This window comes from Ambystoma mexicanum, chromosome 4p, assembly GCF_040938575.1.
Source record: "Ambystoma mexicanum isolate Mex_15411 chromosome 4p, UKY_AmexF1_1, whole genome shotgun sequence".
Taxonomy (NCBI): domain Eukaryota; kingdom Metazoa; phylum Chordata; class Amphibia; order Caudata; family Ambystomatidae; genus Ambystoma; species Ambystoma mexicanum.
The window spans coordinates 56,986,926-57,011,415 of NC_090927.1; the positions used below are offsets into that span (position 1 = coordinate 56,986,926).

Sequence of the window (24,490 nt, forward strand, 5' to 3'; positions counted from 1 at the left end):
AAAAGGGTTTCTTTATTGGTGGTAGATGGGTTGCTTTTCCATGTGGCTTTGTGTTCTCTTTTTTCTTTTCTAAGGTCTTTAAGTTTACAGGTGAACCAGGTGTTCACATGCGCAATCGGTTTACTTTTGCACATGTTCAAAGGTGCAATGGCGATATCGATAGTTTTATTTTACTGCTCTACTTGTTCCTCAGGGTTAGACAGAAATGAAGGTGACTACCGGGGTTCGAGAAAAGGTCTGAGATTATTAATTGTGATATTTTTCTTATTTCTCGTTGGAATAGGGGGAGCTAAGATCTTTGTTGTCACTGGAGATGAGCAGTTTAGAAGAGTAAAGGTTAGTAAACTGCTGCGGATGTAAGAACAGACAGAGGGGTCAAACAGTCAGAAAGTGGGACACAGACCCACGACACACCTGTTGGAGAAGCGAACAAATGTGTATGCTTTCTCAAGTTAAACCGAAACCCCAAGAACCAAAACAGTAGCTAACCAACCTCAGAAAGGAAGTAATGGCCCATGTAGGATACTGGGTAATGTAGATCAGATGGTAAGGTGCCCCGGTATTAAGTCTGATGTGGGAAGTACAGCCCTGGAACAACAAAACCCTGCTGTAATTACTGAATTGCAAATAACGTAAAACCATTGTTTCTATAATATTCAGGATTCTCTTACCAGTGAAAGAACAGGAGATGAGCAGTCCTGGAAGTCCAATATGTTTCCACAGCCTACCCCGACGGCTCGAGGACGCCTAAGGTTGACCAGTGTCCAAGATCCAGCAATTCCCTATTCCCGACGGCACGCGGACGTTTAACAGCACTAGTCAGCAAAGCGTCTCTAGTCCAAGTGCTGGGAAGATGAATGCCGTGGAAGTTCACATGAAGTCTGGGGAATCCGTGAAGCAGAAAGCGGAAAGGCAAGCAGTCCGTGAGGCAAGGTGTAGCCGGGTGGTTGAATGGAACAGACAAGGTACAATGCATAATTCAAAGCAGTCCGGAAAACAGGCAAAGTCCTGGGAACAGTGCGGGCGGCGTAGTACAGAGGGTAAAACAAACAGTCTGTGAGGCAAGCTGGGTGAAAACAAGAGGCAGAAGGATGAGACGAAAGAAGTCCGTGAACAACATAGCTGAGGTCAATGAGCATAGGAGACAAGATTTGAAACAGGAAAACGTAGCAAGGAAGCAAAAGAACGTCAATTAGAAGCGCCAACCGAAGTTGGAGGCAGTCTTTATTTACTTAGAAACACGTGACCGTAGGTCACATGAGCAGAGAGGCATGTTCCTTTTGCTACTATGACAACGAGCCAGGAACGATGCAAGACGTCTCCAGGTCAGCTTCCAACATGACGTAAATGGTATGTACAACATGGCCCGTCCTTGCTGTTTCGCAGCTCCTCGAGTTTGGGAACTGACTGGCGGCTTATTTCTGGACGGTGTCTCGGCGGACACAGAGTGTCTTGCATGCCTCTTAGTGGTCTTATTCCTGACAGTCTCACCCAAGGATGTCCTCCCACCATTCCCAAAGTCTCCCCAACACAGGTGATCCTCCCTCGCATCTACACTACCAGGGTTGAATTGCACTTGTAAAACTGCAGAATCGCTGTTAGCAAATAGGCCTATGTCTCAATTTGTTAATTGTATTTACGCACTTACTTGGCCTGTATAGGCTATTATCGTCTCAGAATTTCAAGGACTCTGAGCGACTCGTTTTTCCACCTGTACACCACCCTCCTTGAGCGCTTTGAAACACTCCCATGTGTATAGGGACTATATAAATAAACAATACAATACAAGAGTCATGAGCCTTCCCTGGCCAACTGAGCAGAGCATGATGGTGAGAAAGAAGTGAGGAAGCCCTCGGGTCCCTCACAATACACTATCTTAGAAATGAAGAGTCGAGTGAGTTTGGTTTATAGTTGCTGCCCCATCATCAATTAGGCACTCTGCCTGTTTGAAACGATTGGCAGCGTTACTCCGTAGGGATACTGGGGGAAGTATTTAGTAATCTTCCCATCACCAGATGTACTTCTGGTATTCTTACTCCGCCCCCCTAACCCTCACCCATATTCGCCAATTCCCTTTGATGCAGATTTTGTTTTATTTCTCCAGCCATTGGGGTTCATGCATCGAGGACAGTACCTTTGCTGCATAGATTGCAAGCTACTTCACGCAACTTCATTCTTACACGATAAAAAGTAAAGCTGTATTTGGTACTATGCTCCCAATGCCCAATGCCCAATAGTGTGCCTGGGTAGGAATAAAGCTCATCATTTATGCCACCAAATGACTTCACAGCAATGCTGCTTCTTCACTAGATTTGCGACGCTTCAAGTTTGCAGTTATCCATTCCCCAGAATTGATTTCTGCATAACAACTATGAATTGAAGATCGTGTCAATAAACTTTGACTCACTTAACAGAAACCTTTTATTTCTTAAAGAACTGGCGCATTTGAGTAACTTTTTTCCCATATACCATTCATTTTTTAACAGCTCCCAGCACTCAGCAATTGTTGCTGCATTTTTTGTGGTCGCAATTCTGTCATTGGGAAGCTGTCAGCAAACTAGCACAAATGCAGCTGGGCGGGAAAGACTATGGCGCTCAAACAAAAGGACTACCAACCAGCCACAGCACAGGAGAGGCCAATTACTCCCACAGAAGAGGTCATCCTTTCGGCTCAGAGTTAGAGAAAAACCAGGTACAGGGAGCCACCCCATGACAAGTCTTTCTGAATGTGCCTGTAACAGTATATGGGCACAGATTGCTGATAGAATAATCAGTTATAAAACAATGAAAACAAAGAATATCCCCAGTGAGACATGGAGGCCCACCTGCCCCCTTAAGCCAGCCCTCACTTGCCATATTTAAGCATCATGTCACACTCACTTGTGTCAGGGCAGAAAGCATAATTTTCCCTTTGTGATTCCTGCAGAGCTGACGAATATTGGTCTTCTTCCTCTGTAGGGCACAAGGCTGCTTCTTGCTTGACATTTACAGTAAGGGTAGATGTAGCATCCAGATGAGCTAGGATGGAACATAACAGAGCTGAAAAAGGATAGGACATTAACCCAAAAGACTCTTCACTTCTAGGCAAAAGCCTCACATTTCAGTTCAGCGATAAGATATGATGGTTAAGAGAAACAGTTCTTCGCTGCATTTAGACATTTCAAAGGGTCAAAAAGTCACAGGATGGGGTTGTAATTGTTACTGACATTATATTATCTATGGTGTTTATTTAAATTAAAACACAATCAGTGCAGTATGAATGTTGAAAGAAAAAGGGCAACACGTGCAATCCAGATGATTATTCTAAATGATACACAGGCACAAGATGATTGCTTTTGTATAGAAAACATAACTCTCTGACCAGCACCGCCAACTAAAACCAAGCAAATGCTTCTTTTATCCTGCACACAACTGGAAATGACTGTCGGTCATTACTAGATGTTACATGGAAGATCCTCATGTGCTACTACTATTGATTTGCCAGGAAAATCTGCAGTCTGTAGCCATGTGGCGTGATGAGCGCCAGTGCTCATAGAGGCCTTCCTAGTGGCAGCGGCGGGTGGTGAACCTGTGAAACATTGAACAATGAATTAGACTTGGTGATTTTTTCACACACTGAGCAAATCTAAAGAGTTGGCGGAGGGTGCTACATGTCTGACCCGTGTTGGCAAAGAAGGATTCAACATTTGTCTTCAATAAAGATCAATAATTTATGACCTTACATAATTTATTATCTAACTTTATTTGTGCGTCTCATAGGTGCTAACTCAATTCCAGATGCAGGTAACAATGGACAAGCCTCATAAGGCACAATGTTTTTGAAAAAAATAAATGTATTTGGCTAATATAATAGCCTTTTATAAATATAGTGTAATGTTTCAACTGGTTATCTCTTCTGGAGAGACCCCACATGCAAACTCGCCGGCATAAACAAGACAACAATGCCTACCTTGTCTTCGTTCTGAGATGTAGAATAGAAAGGTCTACCTGGAACCTGCTTCAGACACCTTCCAACTCAGGCGCCGAAAGGAGGCTCCCGGGAGACCCTCTTGGGGAAGAAAACCCGGTCGCAGGTAGGGAGCAGAGGATGTTGAGCTGGATCAATCTCTCACTGGTCTTGCGTGATGATGCTTTTTGCAGGTAGGTAAGTGGTCTCCTACGAAGTGTCGGACTCAGGGTGAACTGGGAATAAAAGAATAGAAAATTAACTAAGGTGATGACAGTGGACTTCCTATGAGTTTTTTGGTGGTGGTAGCAGTACCTGGTTGAGAGCCACCGGGAGCGATTGGTAGAAACTGGTTTTTTGGTAGAAGGTTTCCAATCTTTAAGGGGTAGACAGAAGGATATGTATTAATGAGGGAAATTAGGAATAAGGTTAGAAAAAAGAGGTATGTGGGCAGTATCCCTACCGCTGCTGGTATGCGTGTGTGCCTCTGAGATGGACTCCCAGGGGGGTCTCTGAAATGGAGCGAGATCGAACGCTGGAAAGCTGGTATTCTTCGGAGGGATAAAGAAAGGAGATAAAAGTTTAGAAGAGGAGAGGCCCGACCTATAAATCCGGTAACCCAATATGGAACAAAGTAGATTACAAGAGCGGATGAAGAACGCCGCGCTCGATGGCCGAAGGGAGTCGGCAGCGCGAGCGTAGATGGTAGGAGGGGTGGAGCTTCCCTGCTCGAATGTGTAAAGAAAGAAATTATGGGTTAGTAGATTGAAAAGTAATTCAGTAATAGTAACGTAAGGTCACCGACGGCAACTCACGGAGCAAAGCCTCTGACAACAGTAGCAACGCGTTGTTGTCCAGGAGTCATGGATTCTTGTACTGTTTCCGGGATGGGAGGCGGAGTTTCTCTCCCGTCTCTCGTCCTAACAACTAGACCGTTAACTCCGAGCACAGGCGCCATGTTGGATGCACAAAGCCTCAACCTCGGTTGAAGCCGCCAACGGTTCCATAACAAATCGCGTCGGAGGCCAGTCGTAACAGTATGCCCCCTCCTAAGGAAGGAAAACCCCGGCTTACCCGGGTGGAAACGATAAAAGGCACGAACCAGACGCGGTGCATGAACCGCAGATGCAGGTTCCCAGGAAGGGTCGGAAGGAGAATAACCCTTCCAGTCCACCAGGTATTGGAGAACCCCTCTATGGTAACAGGAATCACAGATCCCAGAGATCTCATATTCCGGACCTGAGTCCGTTATCACAGGAGGGGGAGAACCGCATGCAGTTTGATGGAACTGATTGCATACATCTGGCTTCAGCTGTGAGACGTGAAAGGTGGGATGGATGCGACTCCAAGACCTAGGGAGCTTAAGCTTGAAAGCCACAGGCCCGAATCTGGCGATAATGGGAAAAGGACCGAAATATTTGGGTGACAGCTTAGAGGGAACGAGTTGCCTGGGGAGAAATTTGCTGGCCAGCCAGACATGGCCCCCAATGTTGAATTGCGGAGTAGGAGTTCGATGTTTATCGGCCTGCTTCTTGCTTCTGGTCTGGGCTTCTTGTAGGGTCAGACCTGCTTTGATGTGGCCTTGTTGAATGGTATCAATCAATCCCTCTATATCCTGGAATTTGGTAAGGGAAGAAGCCATCAGAGGAAAAACTAGGATGAAATCCATAAGTGCAAAAGAAGGGAATGGCTCTGATGGAAGAATGTGTGGCATTGTTATAGGCGAATTCCGCTAAGGGTAGCAGATCCTTCCAATTGTCTTGGGCCGAAGAGATATAACAGCGTAGGTACCCTTCCAGGGTCTGGTTTATTCGCTCCGTTTGCCCGTTGGTTTGCGGGTGAAAGCCGGAACTTAATGCTCTCAAGATTCCCAAAACCTGACAGATTTGCTTCCAATACCTTGACGTATACTGCGGTCCTCTATCGGAAATGATAGTTTCCGGAAGGCCGTGAAGGGAGAAGATGCGTTCCAAAAAGATCCGTGCCATGAGTGCTGCTGAGGGAATAGTAGCCAAGGGGATAAAATGAGCCATTTTAGTTCAACTGTCGATGGTGACCATGATGGTGGTACACCCTTTGGTACGGGGTAAGTCCACAATGAAATCTGTAGAGATTATCAGCCAGGGTCTGACCGGTAGTGGAGGGGCACCCAATTCCCCTAAGGGGGAATTTCGAGGTGACTTGGTCTGTAGGCAGACGGTGCAGGAAGAAATATAGTCTCGTACATCAGTACGTACAGTAGGCCACCAAAAATGTCTCTCAATGAGTTCAAGGGTATTAGTAAATCCTCAATGTCCTGCTGCCTGTGAATCATGGCAAAGTCGTAACACTTCTTTTTGGAGATCGGTATCAGGAACGTAGACCTTTTCTCCTTTGAATAGAAAACCTTGGCTTCTTGTCAATCCATGAGTTGCTAGTAGGTTACAGTCTAGGATCTCGAGGTCTCTGGACTTGTCCTCCAGTTTTTGTAGGAAGAAATGAACTACGGGTACAAATATTGCTCTTGGGAACATAGGTTCGGGTTTAAAAGGGACCCTTTCTTGAGGAGTCTTTCTTGATAAAGCATCGGCCTTCAGATTGGTGTTTCCTGGAATAAAGGTGAATTTTATTCGATACGGAGAAAAAAAATGGGCCCACCGAGCCTGCCTGCTATTGCAGGTTTGTGTGTATTGTAAAGTTCGGAGGTTGTGATGGTCTGTTCTGACCTCTATAGGATGTTGGGCCCCTAGGAGAAGGTGGCGCCATTCCTCAAAAGCCCGTTTAATGGCTAGGAGTTCTTTCTCCAACACTGTGTAGTTGAGCTCAGCCGGCAAAAGAGTCTTGGATAAATAAGACACTGGTCTTTCTATATTCTGTTCGCCTGGTTGAAGTAGGACGGCCCCTAAGGCATACTGTGATGCGTCGGACTCCACAATGAATCGTCGTCGTTGATCCGGTACCATTAGAATAGGAGCCTGGGTAAAGAGGATCTTGAGTTGTTCAAACGATCTATGTGTCTCAGGGGCCCAAACGAATGGAGTCTCTTTTTTAGCAGATGTGTTAAGGCTTTGGTCAGCAAGGAGAAATGTGGAATGAATCGTCTGTAAAAGTTGGCGAAACCTAAAAATCTTTGGATGTCCTTGACAGATCGGGGAGAGGGCCATTCCGTGATTGCTGATATCTTAACAGGATCCATAGCAATGCCTTGTTGAGAAAGAACGTAGCCTAGGTATGAGATGGTGGTCTTGTGAAATTCACACTTTTCCAACTTACGGAATAGATGGTTTTGTTGTAGCCGATTTAGAACTTCCTTTACATGTGAAACATGTTCTTCCCAGGAGGAGGAAAAAATCAATATGTCATCCAGATAAATGATAACATAATGTAAGTTGATATCTGCAAAAATGTGGTCCATAAATCTTTGAAAGACAGCTGGAGCATTCATAAGTCCAAACGGCATGACTCGATATTGGTAATGACCAAACAGGGTGCGAAAAGCCGTTTTCCATTCATCTCCAGCCTTAATACGAATCAAGTGGTAGGGTCCTCTTAGGTCAAGCTTGGTGTAAACTTTGGCTCCTTGAACCGCTTCTAATATATCTGGGGTGAGAGGCATGGGGTACCTGTCTGGGATGGTGATCTTGTTTAAACCCCGAAAGTCGATGCAAGGACGGAGCTCTGTGGTGTCCTTTTTTGGTATAAAAAATAGTGAGGCAGCTGCGGGGGAAGTGGATTCAGAGATCAGACCGTTTTTTATATGTGTGTAGATATTCTTTTAGGACTTCCTTTTTGTTTGGCTGATAGAATGTACATTCTACCAAAAGGAAGTGGACGATCTGGGATAAGGTCTATCGCACAATCGTCCCTCCGGTGAGGGGGAAGTTCTGAAAACTCAGACTGAGAAAAGATAGAACGAAATGATTGGTATTCTGCAGGTTAGGAGGAGATTTCGTTAAACATGGTATTGGCAATTCCCATTTCCTGCTCAGGATTCTGTGGAGTGGGGTTAGATGCGAGGTGACCGTGAACACACTGTTCGGAACCTAAAAAAAAAATTAACATAGGGTTTATGGACCCTTAACTACGGGATCCCTAAAATTACCGGGTAATGGGCGATCTTAATGATGTCTAACTCAATGTTCTCATGATGGGAGGCCACCGTCATCTTTAAGGCTCTTGTGTGATCCTTAATGGGCCCAGATATAAGAGGGCTGCCGTCCACGCTTTCCACTGGGATGGCTATGGTCTTGGTAGTGCGTGGGATTCCATGTTTTTTTGCCCACACATCGTCAATAAACTTGCCCGCGGCTCCACTGTCTATTAAAGCGGGAACATTGACAAGATAAACATTATCCCAAGCCAACGAAATACATAAAGTAATCATGGTGTTTCCATCTGCAAGGGTAGAAGGAGTGATAGTGAAATTCGGAAGGGGACTAATAGCTGCTGAGGAACCCAAAGCCGTTGTCCCCTTTACGGTCGGGTGCTGGCGTTTCCCGGTTTCCTCGGGGGTGCCACCGTACATTCTTTAACAGTATGGCTGCTTGACCCGCAATACATACATAATCCTTGTGATCTTCTCCGGGCTCGTTCTTCCGGAGAGAGAGGACCCCTTGCGTTTCCTAATTGCATGGGTTCCTCGCTAGTATTTGGTTTATGGGGAGAAGAGAGGAATTCCATATGGTATCTAGGGTTCTTTCCCTTTCGTTTTTCTCTGTTCCTTTCCTGGAGCCTATAGTCTAACTGCATCACTAGTGCAATGTATTCAGCCAAATTGGAAGGTCTCGGGACTCGAGACACCTCTTCTTTTAGATCTTCCGATAATCCCCTTCTAAAGAGGGTTATCAATGCATCGTCCGCCCACGAGGTGTCGGCGGCCATCCTTTTAAAGGTAGTAATATAGGTCAGGATATCTAGGTTCCCTTGTTTTAAATCAAGGAGCCTTTCCTGAGAGGCGAACACCACCTCTTGTCTACTGAACATGCTGCAGACACTGTTACAAAATGCCAGATAGGAGTCCAAAATGGGATTATTATTGGTGACTAAGGGAGTGGCCCATGCTAAAGCTGCTCCTGTCATTTGTGCAATCATATGGCCCACTGTCTCTGTCCGTTGGGAAAAAAGGTGTCATGATCTCTGCTTCCAAAAGGTCAGGGTTTTCCCAACTCCCTTGGAAGCAGATCCATAACCCAGGTTCCGAGTGCCAACCAGTCCCAATTGGGACCTTTTGGACCCAGTCCTGGCGCCAGTGGCACCAGGCTCATAAATATGCCCAGTCCCAGCGCTGGAAGCGCCGGGCTCATAATGCTTGGGTGGACTTACCTGCAGCAGACCATGCTGCTTACTTGCCTGCCAGTTGAGCCTCTGATCCTCTTCTGTTTGGAACTACTTTTCCTGTTGGGTGGGGCAGGAGCCACTCCCTAGATTCAGAACACTGGAACTCTTCTGGAAAGCAGGAACTCTTTTCTTACCTAGGCGTGGCTGTGGAAGGAGACACCTAAGCACTACAGGAGGCTATTTAAACCACACCCGATGGATGAATCTTGCTTTGCGTTATTCTGCATCCTCTGCAGCAGAACGCTCATTGTGTCTTCTGCATCTGATCCTGGGCCTAAGGAAAAAGGCTTACCATCCTGAATCCAGTCTTCAGCAACACCTATAAAGACAAGAAAGAACAGGTTAGCATTACGGTCTTCAGTGACAGCTCTTCACTTACCTGGTCCATCGGCTGTCACCAACGCCTCGCGCTACATTCTGGCATCTGAAAGACAAAGGCTTACCTACTCTTCGTGCGCTCCGGAGGTCTTCACACTGCATTCCGGCATCTGAAAGACAAAAGCTTACCAACTCTTCGCACGCTCCGGAGGCCTTCGGCGCTGCATCCCGCATCTGAAAGACAAAACAAGGTGCGTTTAAAGACATTGGGGAACTTTAATACTCTTGTGCCATTACTCCTTTCCACATCTAACCCAGTGGGTATTCCGGCACCCTGCAGCCGCTCCGAACTTGTACCTGCAAAATAAAAAGACAGTTAGAGCGCATCGTGAAGCAGGCAACAAGCGCTTACTTACGTGCTTCCAGGCGCTTCTATTCATCACACGGGCTCCATCTTCAACTCACTTCAGCCCGTCATCCGCCATCGCCGGAACCCTGCAAAACAAGAAACAACATTACTAAAGACTTTAAAGGCATTAGAATTACTCGAAACTTACCGTTCGTGCAGTAAACGATGGACAGCAGTCCTCTGAAGTCAAGAGGCCTGCTCCCCTTATCCAGTGAAGAAACTGGTTACAGCACCCTGCCCCGAGGCAGATGGAGAGCACGGCGTTCACTTACCTAAGACATCTTACCCTTCGAGTCAGACATACAGTGCACAGAGGTCCAGCCCAAAGAGCCAGCCGTGTGTTACACATCACCTTTGAAGATACGGTATACGCCCAGTCAAGACCGGCGCCTCTACGGGAATCAGGTGAGCGTTACAAAAGGCTGCTTTAAAGGCAAACTGCACTGTGCATAATTCTAGGAATTCTTTCACGGCTTGGGGATTGCCGTCAAAGCGACCGCCTGGTAAAGGCCCTGGAGGGACTTCTGAGGTCCGAGCTGAATGTCCTCCTTGTTGCCGCAATGCAGTATTCTCTAACTTTAACTGTTGGACCTCTGCGGAAAGGGTCTGCATGGCGGCCATCATCTGTTGTAGCTGTTTCGCCTGTGCGTTCTCCAGAATAAACTGGCGTTGCTATCTGTAATGTTTCAACTGGTTATCTCTTCTGGAGAGACCCCACATGCAAACTCGCCGGCATAAACAAGACAACAATGCCTGCCTTGTCTTCGTTATGAGATGTAGAATAGAAAGGTCTACCAGGAACCCGCTTCTGACACCTTCCAAGTCAGGCACCGAAAGGAGGCTCCCGGGAAACCCTCTTGGGGAAGAAAACCTGGTTGCAGGTAGGGAGCGCAGGATGTGGAGTTGGATCAATCTCTCACTGGTCTTGCGGGATGATGCTTTTTGCAGGTAGGTAAGTGGTCTCCTCTCAGGGTGAACTGGGAATAAAAGAATAGAAAATTAACTAAGGTGATGACAGTGGACTTCCTATGAGTTTTTTGGTGGTGGTAGCAGTACCTGGTTGAGAGCCACCGGGAGCGATTGGTAGGAATTGTTTTTTTGGTAGAAGGTTTCCAATCTCTAAGGGGTAGACAGAAGGATATGTATTAATGAGGCAAATTAGGAATAAGATTAGAAAAAAGAGGTATGTGGAGAGTATCCCTACCGCTGCTTGTATGCGTGTGTGCCCCTGAGATGGACTCCCAGGGGGGGTCTCTAAAATGGAGCGAGATCGAACGCTGGAAAGCTGGTATTCTTCGGAGGGATAAAGAAAGGAGATCAAAGTTTAGAAGAGGAGAGGCCCAACCTATAAGTCCGGTAACCCAATATGGAACAAAGTAGCTTACAAGAGCGGATGAAGAACGCCGTGTTCGATGGCCGAAGGGAGTCAGCAATGCGAGCGTATATGGTAGGAGGGGTGGAGCTTCCCTGCTCCAATGCGTAAAGAAAGAAATTATGGGTTAGTAGTTAGAAAAGTAATTCAGTAATACTAACGTAAGGTCACCAACGGCAACTCCCGGAGCGAAGCCTCCGACACCAGTAGCAACGCGTTGTTGTCCAGGAGTCATGGATTCATGTACTGTTTCCGGGATGGGAGGCAGAGTTTCTCTCCCGTCGTCCTAACAACTAGACCGTTAACTCCGAGCACAGGCGCCATGTTGGATGCACAAAGCCTCAACCTCGGTTGAAGCCGCCAGCGGTTCCATAACAAACCGCGTTGGAGGCCAGTCGTAACATATAGTCCTCAACCACGATGCACAATTAAATTGTACTGCAAATAGCAGACCAACTTCGTAAACATACAAATAAGGGGGTGAAACAGTCACTAGCCAATACACTATTCCACATTCGTCAACAGCCCAATTCATTTTTTTATTTTTTATAATTTTTTATAATTTTTCTTTTAAAAAGAAAAAAGCCTTTTACAATTCAACCAGTCATCACGAAAAAGAGGAAACAAGATAAAAATGAGGAAGTACACAGCATTTTAAAAGTGAACAATTGCATAAGAGTGATCCTATACTCTCACAAAAAAAATTAACACCATCCTTAAAATCCACCAGTGAATTAATGCACTTCCATAGCGATAAAAGACAGCACCAAGAATAAATCACCATAAACATTCAATATGATTTTTTTAAAAAAGATTAAAAACGATTTAGAATCCATCTATTAGACTGCATTCTCCTTAATACCTGGTGGGGCACCCAACGTCAGAGAATCCAAGAATCCTGCCACTGCAATCCCTACTGACGGAAGGTTGGCGCTCAAACACTTTTTCCATAAACTCTCTGTGTCTACCCAATTTATTTTGTGCAGCAACTTTTTACGCCATTCGCCATCATTTGCACGTCCAGGGCTGAACACACCAAAAGTAAATGCCTTGCGGTTTCTATTGCCCCTTTATCATTACAAAATCGGCACATGGATTCCCCACTACAAATGTGTTTCCTTTTCAACAATACCTCTTGTCAACAGTAAATTCCATCAGAAACACAAGAGAATTGATCTATGGAACAAAATCAGAAAGGGAGCCACAGTGCCTCTTTTTGTGTTCATGCACCAGATGGGAAAGAGGTTCATAATTATGCAACTGTTTGATTGTCCTACACTAGTCCCCGTTTTACAGGTCAATTTTCATTTTTTGGGGGTTCACTATCAAGTCACTAAGATCTCTGTTGGAATCCATCAGTATGGCTGGTCCCCTTTTCTTGTGAATAATATAGTAAAAAGAGGCCGTAGGCCGCAGAGCACGGAGGACAGTTCAGGACCCACACACATTGGCCTGCAGTGCAAAAGGGGATGTCAAGATTGGTGCTGTCATTCAGGGAAGGTTCAGCCCTGGTTGCTCGCTGAACACCAAAACCTGAAGCGTTTGAGGGCAATTTTACATGATTTGACTGCTGCTTTTGTGCCAGTTGTGATGACTTTCGAAGGTGAGAAGCCTTAGTACTCTGTTGATTGACCCTTCTTGTGTGATATCTTGCAAAGAACAGCGTTATTCAAATGTTCCTTTCAATGGTTATATTACTCTACTCAGATGAAATTGTGAAAGTATGTACATAAGGCTCTATATCCAGAGCATTTTTTTAAAAAACTTCATTTATTGTCATTTTGTCCAGCAGTATTCAGTTACAGCATGGGACTCATAGCGAAACAACCACAATAACAACAGAAAAAATCTCCCCCAGCTCCCAAAAACACAAAAGATGTTTTCTTAAATAAACAACCCAGAATCAGATATGCATGAACTTAAATGATACCACTGTGCATATACATGACCAGGTGTGAACCAGCTCTACGCGTGAATAATTGTTGTAATCCTATAGGAAGTTCTAAGCCTCAGGCAGTGGAGCTTCCTCCCGCTCATCTCTCAGGGTTCCTGGACCCCCGCCCCACACCAGCTGGATATCCCCCTCCACCCAAACTCTCATCATGCTTCTCATTTACCAATCAAAGAATCCCACTCTTCATGAATTGTTCCCATTTGATCATGTACGATGGCCGTCAGCCTCTCCATTGTGTAAATGTCCCCAAGTTTCTGTTCCCAGACCACTTTAACTGGGGCTCCCAGGGACTTCCACTTTTGCCCTAGTGCTACCGTGCCCAACCGAAAGCATTGATTCCCACAATCTTGGGAACCTCCCTTCTGCACCCTCTGCAGGGGGGACTCCCAGCAGGTTCTGGATGGGGTCTTGTTCCAGGGAGACCCCTGTGATTTCTTTCATCCAACTGAGGACCTCCGCCCAATAAGTCAGAATCACTGGCAAATCCCACCACGTGTGGAACCAGGTGGCCTGCTGTCCGCAGACCCGAGGGCAGAGCGGGGACGAGCCCTGAAACATTTTAGCCAGTTTAACTGGGTCTCATTGCCATCCATGGAGAACCTTAAAGTTGTGCTGGATGGTGGACGTAAACAGGTTACCCTGAAAGGCAACAATGGGTCTCTGTGATATATGGAGTTAACTACTCCCACACTAGCAGTGTTACTCGTGCCACTCTGGGGTCCACGCCTCGCTATCCAGACTGGATTATTTCCTTCTTCCAGCACTAGAGTCGCACAGGGTATCTAACGAAACAATATTACCCCGAGGCATCTCGGACTGCTCCGCCCTGCTGATAGAATTGAACACGAACAGGCCCAACCTCCCTCTAACCCCCCCAACACGTGGAGGCTGAATAACTACTACCTTGGGTTCCCGGACTTTGTGGATCACATCCATGGGAAAACCACTGAGTACTTTGAAACCAATTCCCCCACGGTAGATAATCCCACTGTGCTGTGGGGAGCCTATAAAACAGTGCTCCGGGGAGAAAGCATCTCCTGGACATCGGCAAAGAAGAAGGAACAACTCAGGAAAGTGCAGGAAGCAACTGGGAAACATGCTATGTATTGCATACCACTCCAGACATGCACCAATCCCTTCTGAATGCCAAAGAATCTCTCTGAAACGTAGCGCTGGACAATGCTAAACACACACATGAAACGGCACGGGCACGCATGTATGAACAGGGTGACAAGGCGGGCAAGATGATGGCCTGGCTAGAAAAGAGATGAGGGCCACAGACACGTTAGGGAGATTAGGAATGCACAACACAAACTGGTGCAGGGGGATTCCGATATAGCAGAGGCATTCGCAGACTACTATGCAGCACTCTGAGGGCCCAGCTGAACCGATGATCCCTCCATACTGAATGGTATTGCGATCCCTCACCTATCAGACGTACAACGTGCCCAATTAGACAAAGATCTGACTGATTCTGAGATAGCAGATGCCATAGCCCAGTTACACTCCGGGAGAACACCAGGCCCAAATGGCTTCCCGGTGGAGACCTGGAAAACACTGGGTGGTGAAACCATGACACCCATCCTCCAGGAAATGTTTTTTCATAGTAGAGACCAGGGAATCCCCCCCGCCCCCTGGACCTACATAGAGCCAACATAGTGGTGATCCCGAAACCGGGGAAACCCCCAGAACGATGAGCCTCATACAGGCCTATCTCTTTGATTAACGGTGAGGCCAAGATCCCTGCAAAAATCCTGGCTACCAGGTTGTAGACAGTTATGCCTTCGCTGGTCCACCCCGATCAATGCGGTTTCATGCCAGGTAAATCTACACGCATGAACATACAGAGACTTTACCTACTTCTGGAACGAGCCCCGATCTTAGATGCTCCCCTCGCCCTTCTGGCGATCGACTTCGAGAAGGCGTTCGACTATGTGATTTGAGGGAGCCTTTGGGAGATCATGCGTAGGATGGGGTTCGGGGAGTCCTTTTTGAAATGGGTGCAATTACTTTACAATTCCCCACTCGCGGAAGTTAGGGTCAATGGGTGGCCCTCTAGATCCTTCCCGTTAGGCAGGGGAACGCACCAGGGATGCCCCCTATCACTGCTCCTGTTCGCCCTGGCTATGGAGCCTCTGGTGCTGTGGCCGCGTCAGACAGACACATGGCTGGGGTTCCCCTGGTCGGACGGAAAAGAGGATAAACTCTCTTTATATGCCAATGATCTCCTAATATACCTGGCCGACCCAGCCCGGTCTTGCCCGATGGTCACGGAGATGCTGGCACGCTTCGGAAAGTTTAGTGGATTGAGAGTCAATGGGGAAATTCTGTCTTCTTCCCGGTGAAGGGTGGAGATTATGCGATGCCACTGAGCTGTCCACATCGGATTGAGCAGGAGGGTTTTCACTACATGGTTATCCTGCTTTCGCGAAACATTGGGAAATATGTTCCCGATAATCTGCACTCACTTGTTAGTAGGTTCGTGATGGCCCTTCCCAAGCTACAAAACCATTATATTAAAAAAAGACAGTCACAAGGGATGGCCCTTCCCATGACACTTCTGGGTAGGGTGGCGCTCTTCAAGATGCTGGCACTCCCACATTTCCTCTACATCTTGCAGAATCCACCTCCCTTAGTTGCAGATGCAGAATTTCAACAAATAGATGGTACCCTACGGAAGCTATTATGGGGAAGAGGACACCCCCATATTGCCCTCGCTACACTACAGAGGTCGGCATGGGAAGGGGGAATAGGGCTACCACGAATCCAGACCTACTACTGGGCGAGCTAAATGTCAGTAATCAACGACAAATTTCATGGAGATGGGACATTGCCCTACATCATAGCCGAAAGACTGGGACAACAAAACATGACACCGCGAGAAGGGCTTCACCAACCCTTGTCAAGCCCCCCCCCCACCCACAGACAATGGCAACACATGGTTATGATATGGAAAAAGGCACATCGATATATTAGATGGGAGGGAAGGGTGACAAAGATGCAACCCTTGTGGAACAACGCAAACCTTGCAGAACTGGGAAGATTACTGAGGTGGCCAAAATGGGTTGCTGCAAAGATTGTAGTGGGGGGGGGGTATCCTGTCAGAGGGTAAAATTGCCACCTTTCAAATGCTACAGAATAAGTTCAGACTCCCATAAACAGAGTATTTTCATTTCTTTCATTACTTGCAATTAACCCATGCACTGAATAGACACTTGCCTGCGCTCGAAGATTTGCCCCAGAACACCCACCTAGAGCGCAACCTCTGGGTGGAATGTATACACGCCTAAATCATGGCAACTCTATATGCTGCAATTACGGCCTTCACCACTCCGGAGTTAACCAACCTGAAATTGAAGTGGGAAACATTGACCCGGAGGATTGGATATTGGCCCTAATGCACCCCGATAGAAATTGCGATTAGCTCCAGGCTCTGTTTAATACAGCTAAAGAACCTGCATAGAGTGTACTACCCTACGGTCGCCCTGCATAGATGGAACCGTGCCCCAGACCCGAATTGCCTGCGATGCGGAGGAGAGGAGGGCTCCTTCATATACATATTGTGGGAAAGTCCCCGGATCCAGTCCTTCTGGTGACTCTGCTGCATGCATCTATCTGAGGCCCTGGGGAAGACGGTACCACTCGACCCCAAACTCCTGTTACTGGGCATCGCGGACGAGGACACTACCACCCGCTGGGAAAAACGATTCCTTTTCACTGCAATTGGCCTAATAAAACGCAACATAGCGCAGCGGTGGGGCTCGCCTGAGGGCCCGGCTGTGTCCCATTGGGTTGCAGATGTGGACATGTGTGCAGCAATGGAGCACTGGGTTTACGCGGCACGGGGTTGACCAGCCAAAGCCACACAATTTGGGAACTGATCCAGAATGGACAACATGGGTCGACGGATGTGGGGCTGCGATACACTTTGTTACAACTTTCAACATATAAAATGTCTTTTTGCGGTCACAGAATGGGACAAACAACTGTAAAGAAGTGAATGCTGAGGGACTCGTATTTGTGTTGTTTTGTGTTTGAAAAACAATAAACCAGATATATTTAAAAAAAAAAAAAGAAAGAAAGGGGTCTGGGACACAAGGAGATTAAAAAGAGGAGATTTGCATAGACTGTCAGTTATAATTCCCTGGGGTATGTTTGGCAGGAGAGTGAACCAGACATAAGCCTTCTGTGAACAAATGAAAGGTCTTCACAGGAAACCTGGGAACATTGGTTGTGCATCACTGGAAGAGTTCGGAAAGTCCAGGGAACTGGAGACAATTCCCCTGGCTGAGTGAACATTGTGTTGTAACCTTTGAAGGTCTAGAAGTAGCCAGGGTCTGGAAAATACTTCCATTGGTCTAAAGACGTTTTCTGTTGTGTTATTCTGCAAAGTCAAGAAAACCAGCTAAGGAGGAGACGAGCTCCCAACTTGTGAACTAGAACAAGGAGGAATCCAGGGGGAAGGAGCTAATCCATGGCCATTGGAATATTGCATTGTGGAAAAGGAACATTTGCTTTGTTTATTGACAACCTGAGGCATTGGGAACTTTTCATTGGCAAAGAACTTTCATCAATACTGTAGTTGAGAATATAGCATCCTTGCACATTAGATTTAGATTTAGTTAAAAGTGGTGTGGCCCTAATTAGGGTTTTGTGACACCACAGTCATGGACTATTTGACATCCTGACATTTTCCATAGATTTCTTTGAGGCAGGGAATCCCATCTTAGCTTTAGGGACAGAGAAGTCGTTTTTCCAACCCTTTTATGTTTGTTTGTTTGTTTTATTATTTATAATGCGCTAGTGAACCCGGGGGTATCAGGGCTCAGCATTTAAGAAATTTCAAAGCTTGGTTAAAATACACAGAGAATATACATGATACAAAAGGTAGGTATATAAAGTTAAATACAAATCAAATCAAGTCAGCAGTCATATTAAAAGACCGTAATGTACAAGTGAGCAAGGGCACAGGTGGTTACAGTGTGTGCATGTAGCGCTGGGCATTGCATATCCTAGTGGGACCCTAATTTCAGCCAGGAGACAACCTTGGATCGGAAGTTCTGATAGGGTAGGTCAGCTTGGGGGCAGCGAGTTCCAAAGCTTGGCAGCTCTTACTGGGAAGCTGTTACCCCCTGTTGTGGCCGGTTTGTAGTGGGGAACAGATACACAATCTTTATAGATAGTTCTGACAGGTCTTAAGGTGGATTGTCTGTGGAATCTATTGATCAGGTAGATAGGGGCAGCATTATTGGGGGACTTGTGGGTGAGAGATGCCGTTTTTAAGAGAATTTTATCTCTAGTGGAGAGCCAGTTGTTCTGTTGGCTGAATCCTGTGATGTGCTCTCTTCTGGAGATGCCCAGTGCTGCTCTGAGAGAGTTGTTCTGGAGGGTTTGCAGTTTACTGGTGGTGGCCTTTGATGACCCCAAATACATGGCATTGCAATAGTCGAGGCGAGACAGTATGAGGGCTCTGGCAAGTGTCAGGCAGCTGGAGTTAGATAGGAAAGGTTTGGCTGCGCGGATTAATTTACACCTATAAGCTGTGGCGAATGCAAGAGAACTCACTTGTCTTTTGAGGGAAAGAGAAGAGTCTAGGTAGAACCCTAGAGTTTTGACCTCCTGTCCGACTTTGATGTTGTTCCCATCAATCATGAAGGAATTATAGGCAGGTCCAAGTTTCTTAATGCTGAATGTGGTGCCTAAAATGATGAGCTCAGTTTTATCATCATTCAGGCATAGTCCATGAGTGGCCATCCATGCCTGGATGATAATGTACACCCTATTTAGCAAGGCCAAATCCTTTCCATTATCTCCTGAAAGCAGAAGGAGAATCTGGGTACCATCTGCATAGTTAGTGTAGGTGATACCAAAATGATCCAAAACATCGAAATGGGGCTTGTTAAATATGTTGTATAGTGTAGGGGAGACACAAGAGCCCTGAGGAACACCGCAGGTGATGGGTATAGGGTCAGTTGCCGCTGTGGGAGAAAAGACCCTCATGGTCCTACCATTGAGGAAGGATGTAATCCAGGTGATGGCTTCAGTGGAAAAGTGAGCTGAGGTGTGAGCACAGGATAGAGTGATCGACCAAATCAAAAGCTGCAGATAGGTCGAGGAGGAGGAGGAGTAGAGCCGCTTGTCCATTGTCGATCGATCTGTGCTTTCAGGTCAATGAGGACGGTTTCGGTCCCATGTTGGGGACGGAATCCAGATTGTCTGGATCCTAGGAGGTTGTGTTCTTCCAAGTGCTTCTGTATTTGTACGTAGGCAATCTTGTCCAAAATCTTTAGTAAGAAGGGAACAGTTGTTATAGGACGGTAGATTGTGGGTATGGCTGGGTCAAGTGTAGGTTTTTTCAGTAGTGGGAGTACCCAGGATTGTTTTATGTTGGAGGGGATGGATCCAGTGGCGAAGGAGGCGTTTATTAATTTAGTGATGAAAGGGGAGAGATCACGGGCAGCATCGCCCTGTTTTCTTCCAAGTGCTTCTGTATTTGTACGTAGGCAATCTTGTCCAAAATCTTTAGTAAGAAGGGAACAGTTGTTATAGGACGGTAGTTTGTGGGTATGGCTGGGTCAAGTGTAGGTTTTTTCAGTAGTGGGAGTACCCAGGATTGTTTTATGTTGGAGGGGATGGATCCAGTGGCGAAGGAGGCGTTTATTAATTTAGTGATGAAAGGGGAGAGATCACGGGCAGCATCGCCCTGGCAGTTAGACGGTTTCAAGGACAAGATCATTTTTTCGACTTCCAGTATGTTGACTTTAGAGAATTGGAAGCTGGTGGAGTCTGTGGGCATGGGCTTATCCGGAATTTTTGAGTTGAGGGTGTCATTTAGGGTAGCTCTTTTGCTGGCGATTTTACTTTGAAGAGTCACGCTCTTATTCGCTAGGGTACTTTGTATTTCTGAGCAGCAGTTTTTGTCTTTGATGCACGTGTCAAGGGGTGCTATGGGGGTTTCTATTTCTTTAAGGATGGAAAATAGTTATTTCGTGTTGGATTTAGCTTGAGATATGCGAGAGTCAAAGGACGCTCGTTTGGCCAGGTACATTTCTTTTTTGTAGAGTGCAGCTAGTTTGGAGAATTTGGTTTCGTTAGAGATTGACGGGGATTTTTTCCAAATGGCCTCGCAGTTTCTTTTTTGCTGCCTAAGATTTTTAAGGAACGGTGTGAACCATTTGTTGAGGTGCGTTTTTGGTTTGCTTGATCTAAGTTTAAGGGGGGGGGCGATGCGGTCCAGTGAGGTGGCCATGATCTTGTTATATTCTTCAACCAGGGACTCGAGATCCAGGTTGTCAGGAAGTGTGTTAAGTGAGGGAAGTAAGTTAGGGATAAGTCTTTCTACTGTCATGTTCTTCTTGTTTCTGGTGAGAGTGGTTGGGGCCTTGGTGATGGGTGTGGGTGGAGGTCTGTCAGTGGATAGCATGAATGATACCAGGTGGTGGTCTGTCCAGGCTAAGGGTGAAGTATTTATGAGATTCACTAGACAGTTGTAGTCAGCCACCCAGTCGAGGGTTCTGCCTTTTACGTGCGTAGGTGTCAGGCATCTTTGCACGAAGCCTAGTTCAGTAAGCGTGTTAGCTGTGGTGCTGGCGAGATGGTCATTCGGGTTGTTGTAGCCCAGGTTGAAGTCCCCTAATGTGAGAACTTGGGTGGAGCTTTTGAGGTTATTCGATAGTATAGCGTTAAGATCTTCCTCAAAGGTGCCAATAGGGCCTGGTGGGCGGTAGATAAGGTAGATGTTGAGGGTTTGGGTGTTAGTGAGTGGTAGTTTAACTGCTAGTGTTTCACACGAGGGGGCATCACTAAAGGTAGCTAGTCTCATGGCGAGACTGCACTTATGGATGATGGTGACACCACCTCCTCTGGAATTGGGGCGGTCCTGTCTTAGGATAGAGTAATTGTCTGGGACTGCCAGCATGAGCATAGGACCTGCTGCTGGGTGTAACCAGGTCTCAGTGATGGCCAGGAAGTCAAGGTATTCAGTAAGGATTAAGTCTGCAATTTCTATAGCATGAGCTACTAGCGATCTTGCATTGATTAAGGCTCCCTTAATTTTAGGGCAGACTGGGTTTTTCGGAGTAGTGACTGAATATTTTGAAATGGTAGAATGGCGCTTGTCCTGTGTAGGTTCAGGAGTGCTCTAGGTGGAGGAGTTATGGATAGGTGAAGAGTGAAGGTTTTGTAGTGGGTCACTAAATTTGTGTGGGGGGATTGAGTCTGAGAGATGACGTTCTAGAATTTTGTGTGAAGGGCAATGAGCGGGCGAGCGGTTCATGGATTTTTGCTAGTCTGGCTCTGAGTCCTAGGTTCCTTTCTAGAGTGGTGCGTGGGTGATTGGGTAGAAACAGTGGCTGAGGGTCGTTTTGGTATAGGTATGGTACTTGGGTAATAGGCCTGGAAGAGGCTGGCAAGTTGGGTAAGTATGGAGCCATCTTGGTTGGTAAAGCAAGATTGAGGCTAATCAGGAGGTAGACAACCACATTAGTGATGAATAGACACATGCTAGATGGTGAGGTCAGTATACATCGAGTTAATGCGTAAATGAGGCCAGGCGGATTGGGCGCAGTACCTGGGAAAACAACTAACTTTGAAGTGTGGCAGTTAACCCAGAAGCAAGGGTAAAGTAGCTATGTTCAAAATTCCGCGATTTGGCTGAAATACATGAGCAAGCCGCTAAGTTCAATATAAGGCAGTAATGCTAGAATACAAGGGTGAGCAGCTAGGTTTGAAATTCCACAATTGGCTAAAATACATGAGTAAGTCGCTAAGTTCAATATAAGGCAGTAATGCTAGGATACAAAGGGTGAGCAGCTAGGTTTGAAATTCCACAATTGGCTAAAATACATTAGCAAGCCGCTAAGTTCAATATAAGGCAGTAATGCTAGGATACAAGGGCTGAGCAGCTAGGTGTGAAATTCCACAATTGGCTAAAATACATGAGCAAGCTGCTAAGTTCAATATAAGGCAGTAATGCTAGGATACAAAGGGTGAGCAGCTAGGTTCGAAATTCCACAATTTGGCTAGAATACATGAGCAAGCCGCTAAATTCAATATGGGGCAATAAGGCAGAAGGTGAACAGCTAAGTTTGCGGAATATGGCGTTTTGGCTAATATGCATGGATAAGCAGTTAAGAGTTGGCCAGATTTCAGGCACTCTAAGTGTCGTTTATCCAGTACAGTTGAGATCAACGTATTCACACAGGATGACAGAGCATTAAGTCACTACATTAAATCAGTGCAGGTCTATGCAGTGCAGAGTTGCGGGCAGTCAGAGTGTGATTTTAACATGTGCAGTTACTGTTTAATAAATGTTAATAACCAAAACTATGTCACGCTTGTGTCCAAGCCTTACTTCTGCACCCTTACAGTGCATAAAGGCATATTACGTCACATGTACACCACATTTAAGGCACAATAGGGAATATATAATGTACACGAAGGATGTGACTCATATGCAAAAGTCAAACTAATGACAAACTATGTACTGGTTCCTCTTTCTCCAGGGATAGCCCTTGCATAGTGGGAGACGCCTCATGCCCAGCAGCTGCCTTTAGCTCTTACTCATCAAATCTTTATTCTGATCCCTGCATCTACTTCAAGAAGAACTTTAAGTCTTACAGCTATTTTGTCAGTAGGCAATTGGCAGGCAATCATGGCATTTGTTGGGCATGTCAGAGGCTGTCATCTTTCTTAAACAGATGCCGATAAAAAGTCTCTCTCCATTATGCAGAGATTTCAAAATTGACCATCTCCTGGAAGGACAACTAAATGCTCCCATAGACTGGAAGGTGGGAAAAGAAAACAGCTGAAGACTGGGCATTCTCAATCCTGTTCGGGTTAAAGGGAAAACACATTTACATTTCCGCTGCATTGAAAAACGCACAGCGGTATGCTCTGTGGTTGAACAGAACATAGATATGGGTGACATCAAACAACAAGTTCTGCAGATATTCTAGATCATCATGATCTGGTTCCGCGCATTACAACTACTGGTAACAAAAGTGTCTTTTTCCTACAGAACATGCCATCTCAGCGTTCATACTAGGATTTAATATTACAAAACTCAAGGAGAAACAATGTATCAACCCAATAAGAATGACAGGTCAAACAATATCGGCAGCAAGCTTTTAACTCACTGAGCATTCTGACTGGCTTCTTTTCGTATGACCACTGTAGGCTGTTCTTACATCACATAAATGATTCCACATTCATCTCCAAGAAGACGACAAATAGTTGGAAAGCACCAGAAATCTTATGAAAGATCTATTCAGTAAATATAGTATTTTCCAGCACTACTACACAAGAAAACATGATTTCAAACTCACTTGTGTTTAGATCACTAAATAGGTGTCTTGCTTCTGGGGACTCTTTGTAACAGGCATCTTCCTCAACCTCCTGTTTAATCCTTAGAAAAATGTCAGGATTGAGGACTGGGTAGCCTAGCAGAAAACAAACAAATTCATACTTTAGAATTGTTTTAGGAATAGGGGGGGGTGAGGGAGAGAGGTGGTGGAGGGTCGAGAGGGTGAATAATGGTGTAAATTGTGGGAGAGTAAAAGTATTAGTAGTGGTGATGAAGAAGAGTAGAGGGAGGAAACAGGAGGAGAGAGTGTGGCAACATCAGGACAAAGAAGGAGAGAGGCGAGGAAAGGGTCTGGGGAGGCGACAGAGAAAAGTGTAGAGAGGATGAGGATAGAGCGAGGGAGAGAGGGGAGGGAGAAATGTTTATGAAAGAGAGCAAGAGAAAGAAAACCAAAGGAAGTTAGTAAAACAAGGCCAGGGTCTTTCGGTTATCCTCATCAGCTAAGCAAGGTAAAGAAAGTAGGGGTTACCATTCAATACTGCAGCATCAGGGACATTGTGGGTTAGGGACTTTTAGGAAAGGTTTTTCTTTTTGCTGCTTTCCCTACATAGACATCAGGGACACCCTACTTTGTGCTATTGTATTGAGCCTTTCCTCGCTTTTGGATGCAAGTCAAGCCATGTTGCTCCACTTACCCTGGTAAGCTCCTCTGTTCTGAAGGCACTGATCAGTCCCTCTGCCTATCAGTGCAGGAGAGCTCCATTCTCCATAGTTAAGGTCTCTTTGCTAAAGGTCTCTGTTTATTTTTACATGAAGAGATCACCTTATGTTAAGTGTGGTATACACACTTTGTGCCCCCATAATATTGCGTT

The 24,490-nt window shown here is 46.0% G+C and overlaps 1 protein-coding gene across 1 annotated transcript in view; it reads right to left on the minus strand.

The window, feature by feature from the left end:
- The window catches only part of LOC138452990 (zinc finger protein 879-like), a 171,212-nt gene that overhangs the window by 75,408 nt on the left and 71,314 nt on the right, over positions 1-24,490 (minus strand). The window contains exons 5-6 of the mRNA XM_069605376.1: positions 23,641-23,754; positions 2,881-3,018 (exon numbers count right to left, since the gene is read on the minus strand). Of these exons, the coding sequence (XP_069461477.1) occupies positions 2,881-3,018; positions 23,641-23,754 (252 nt within the window). The remainder of the gene's footprint in view (positions 1-2,880; positions 3,019-23,640; positions 23,755-24,490) is intronic.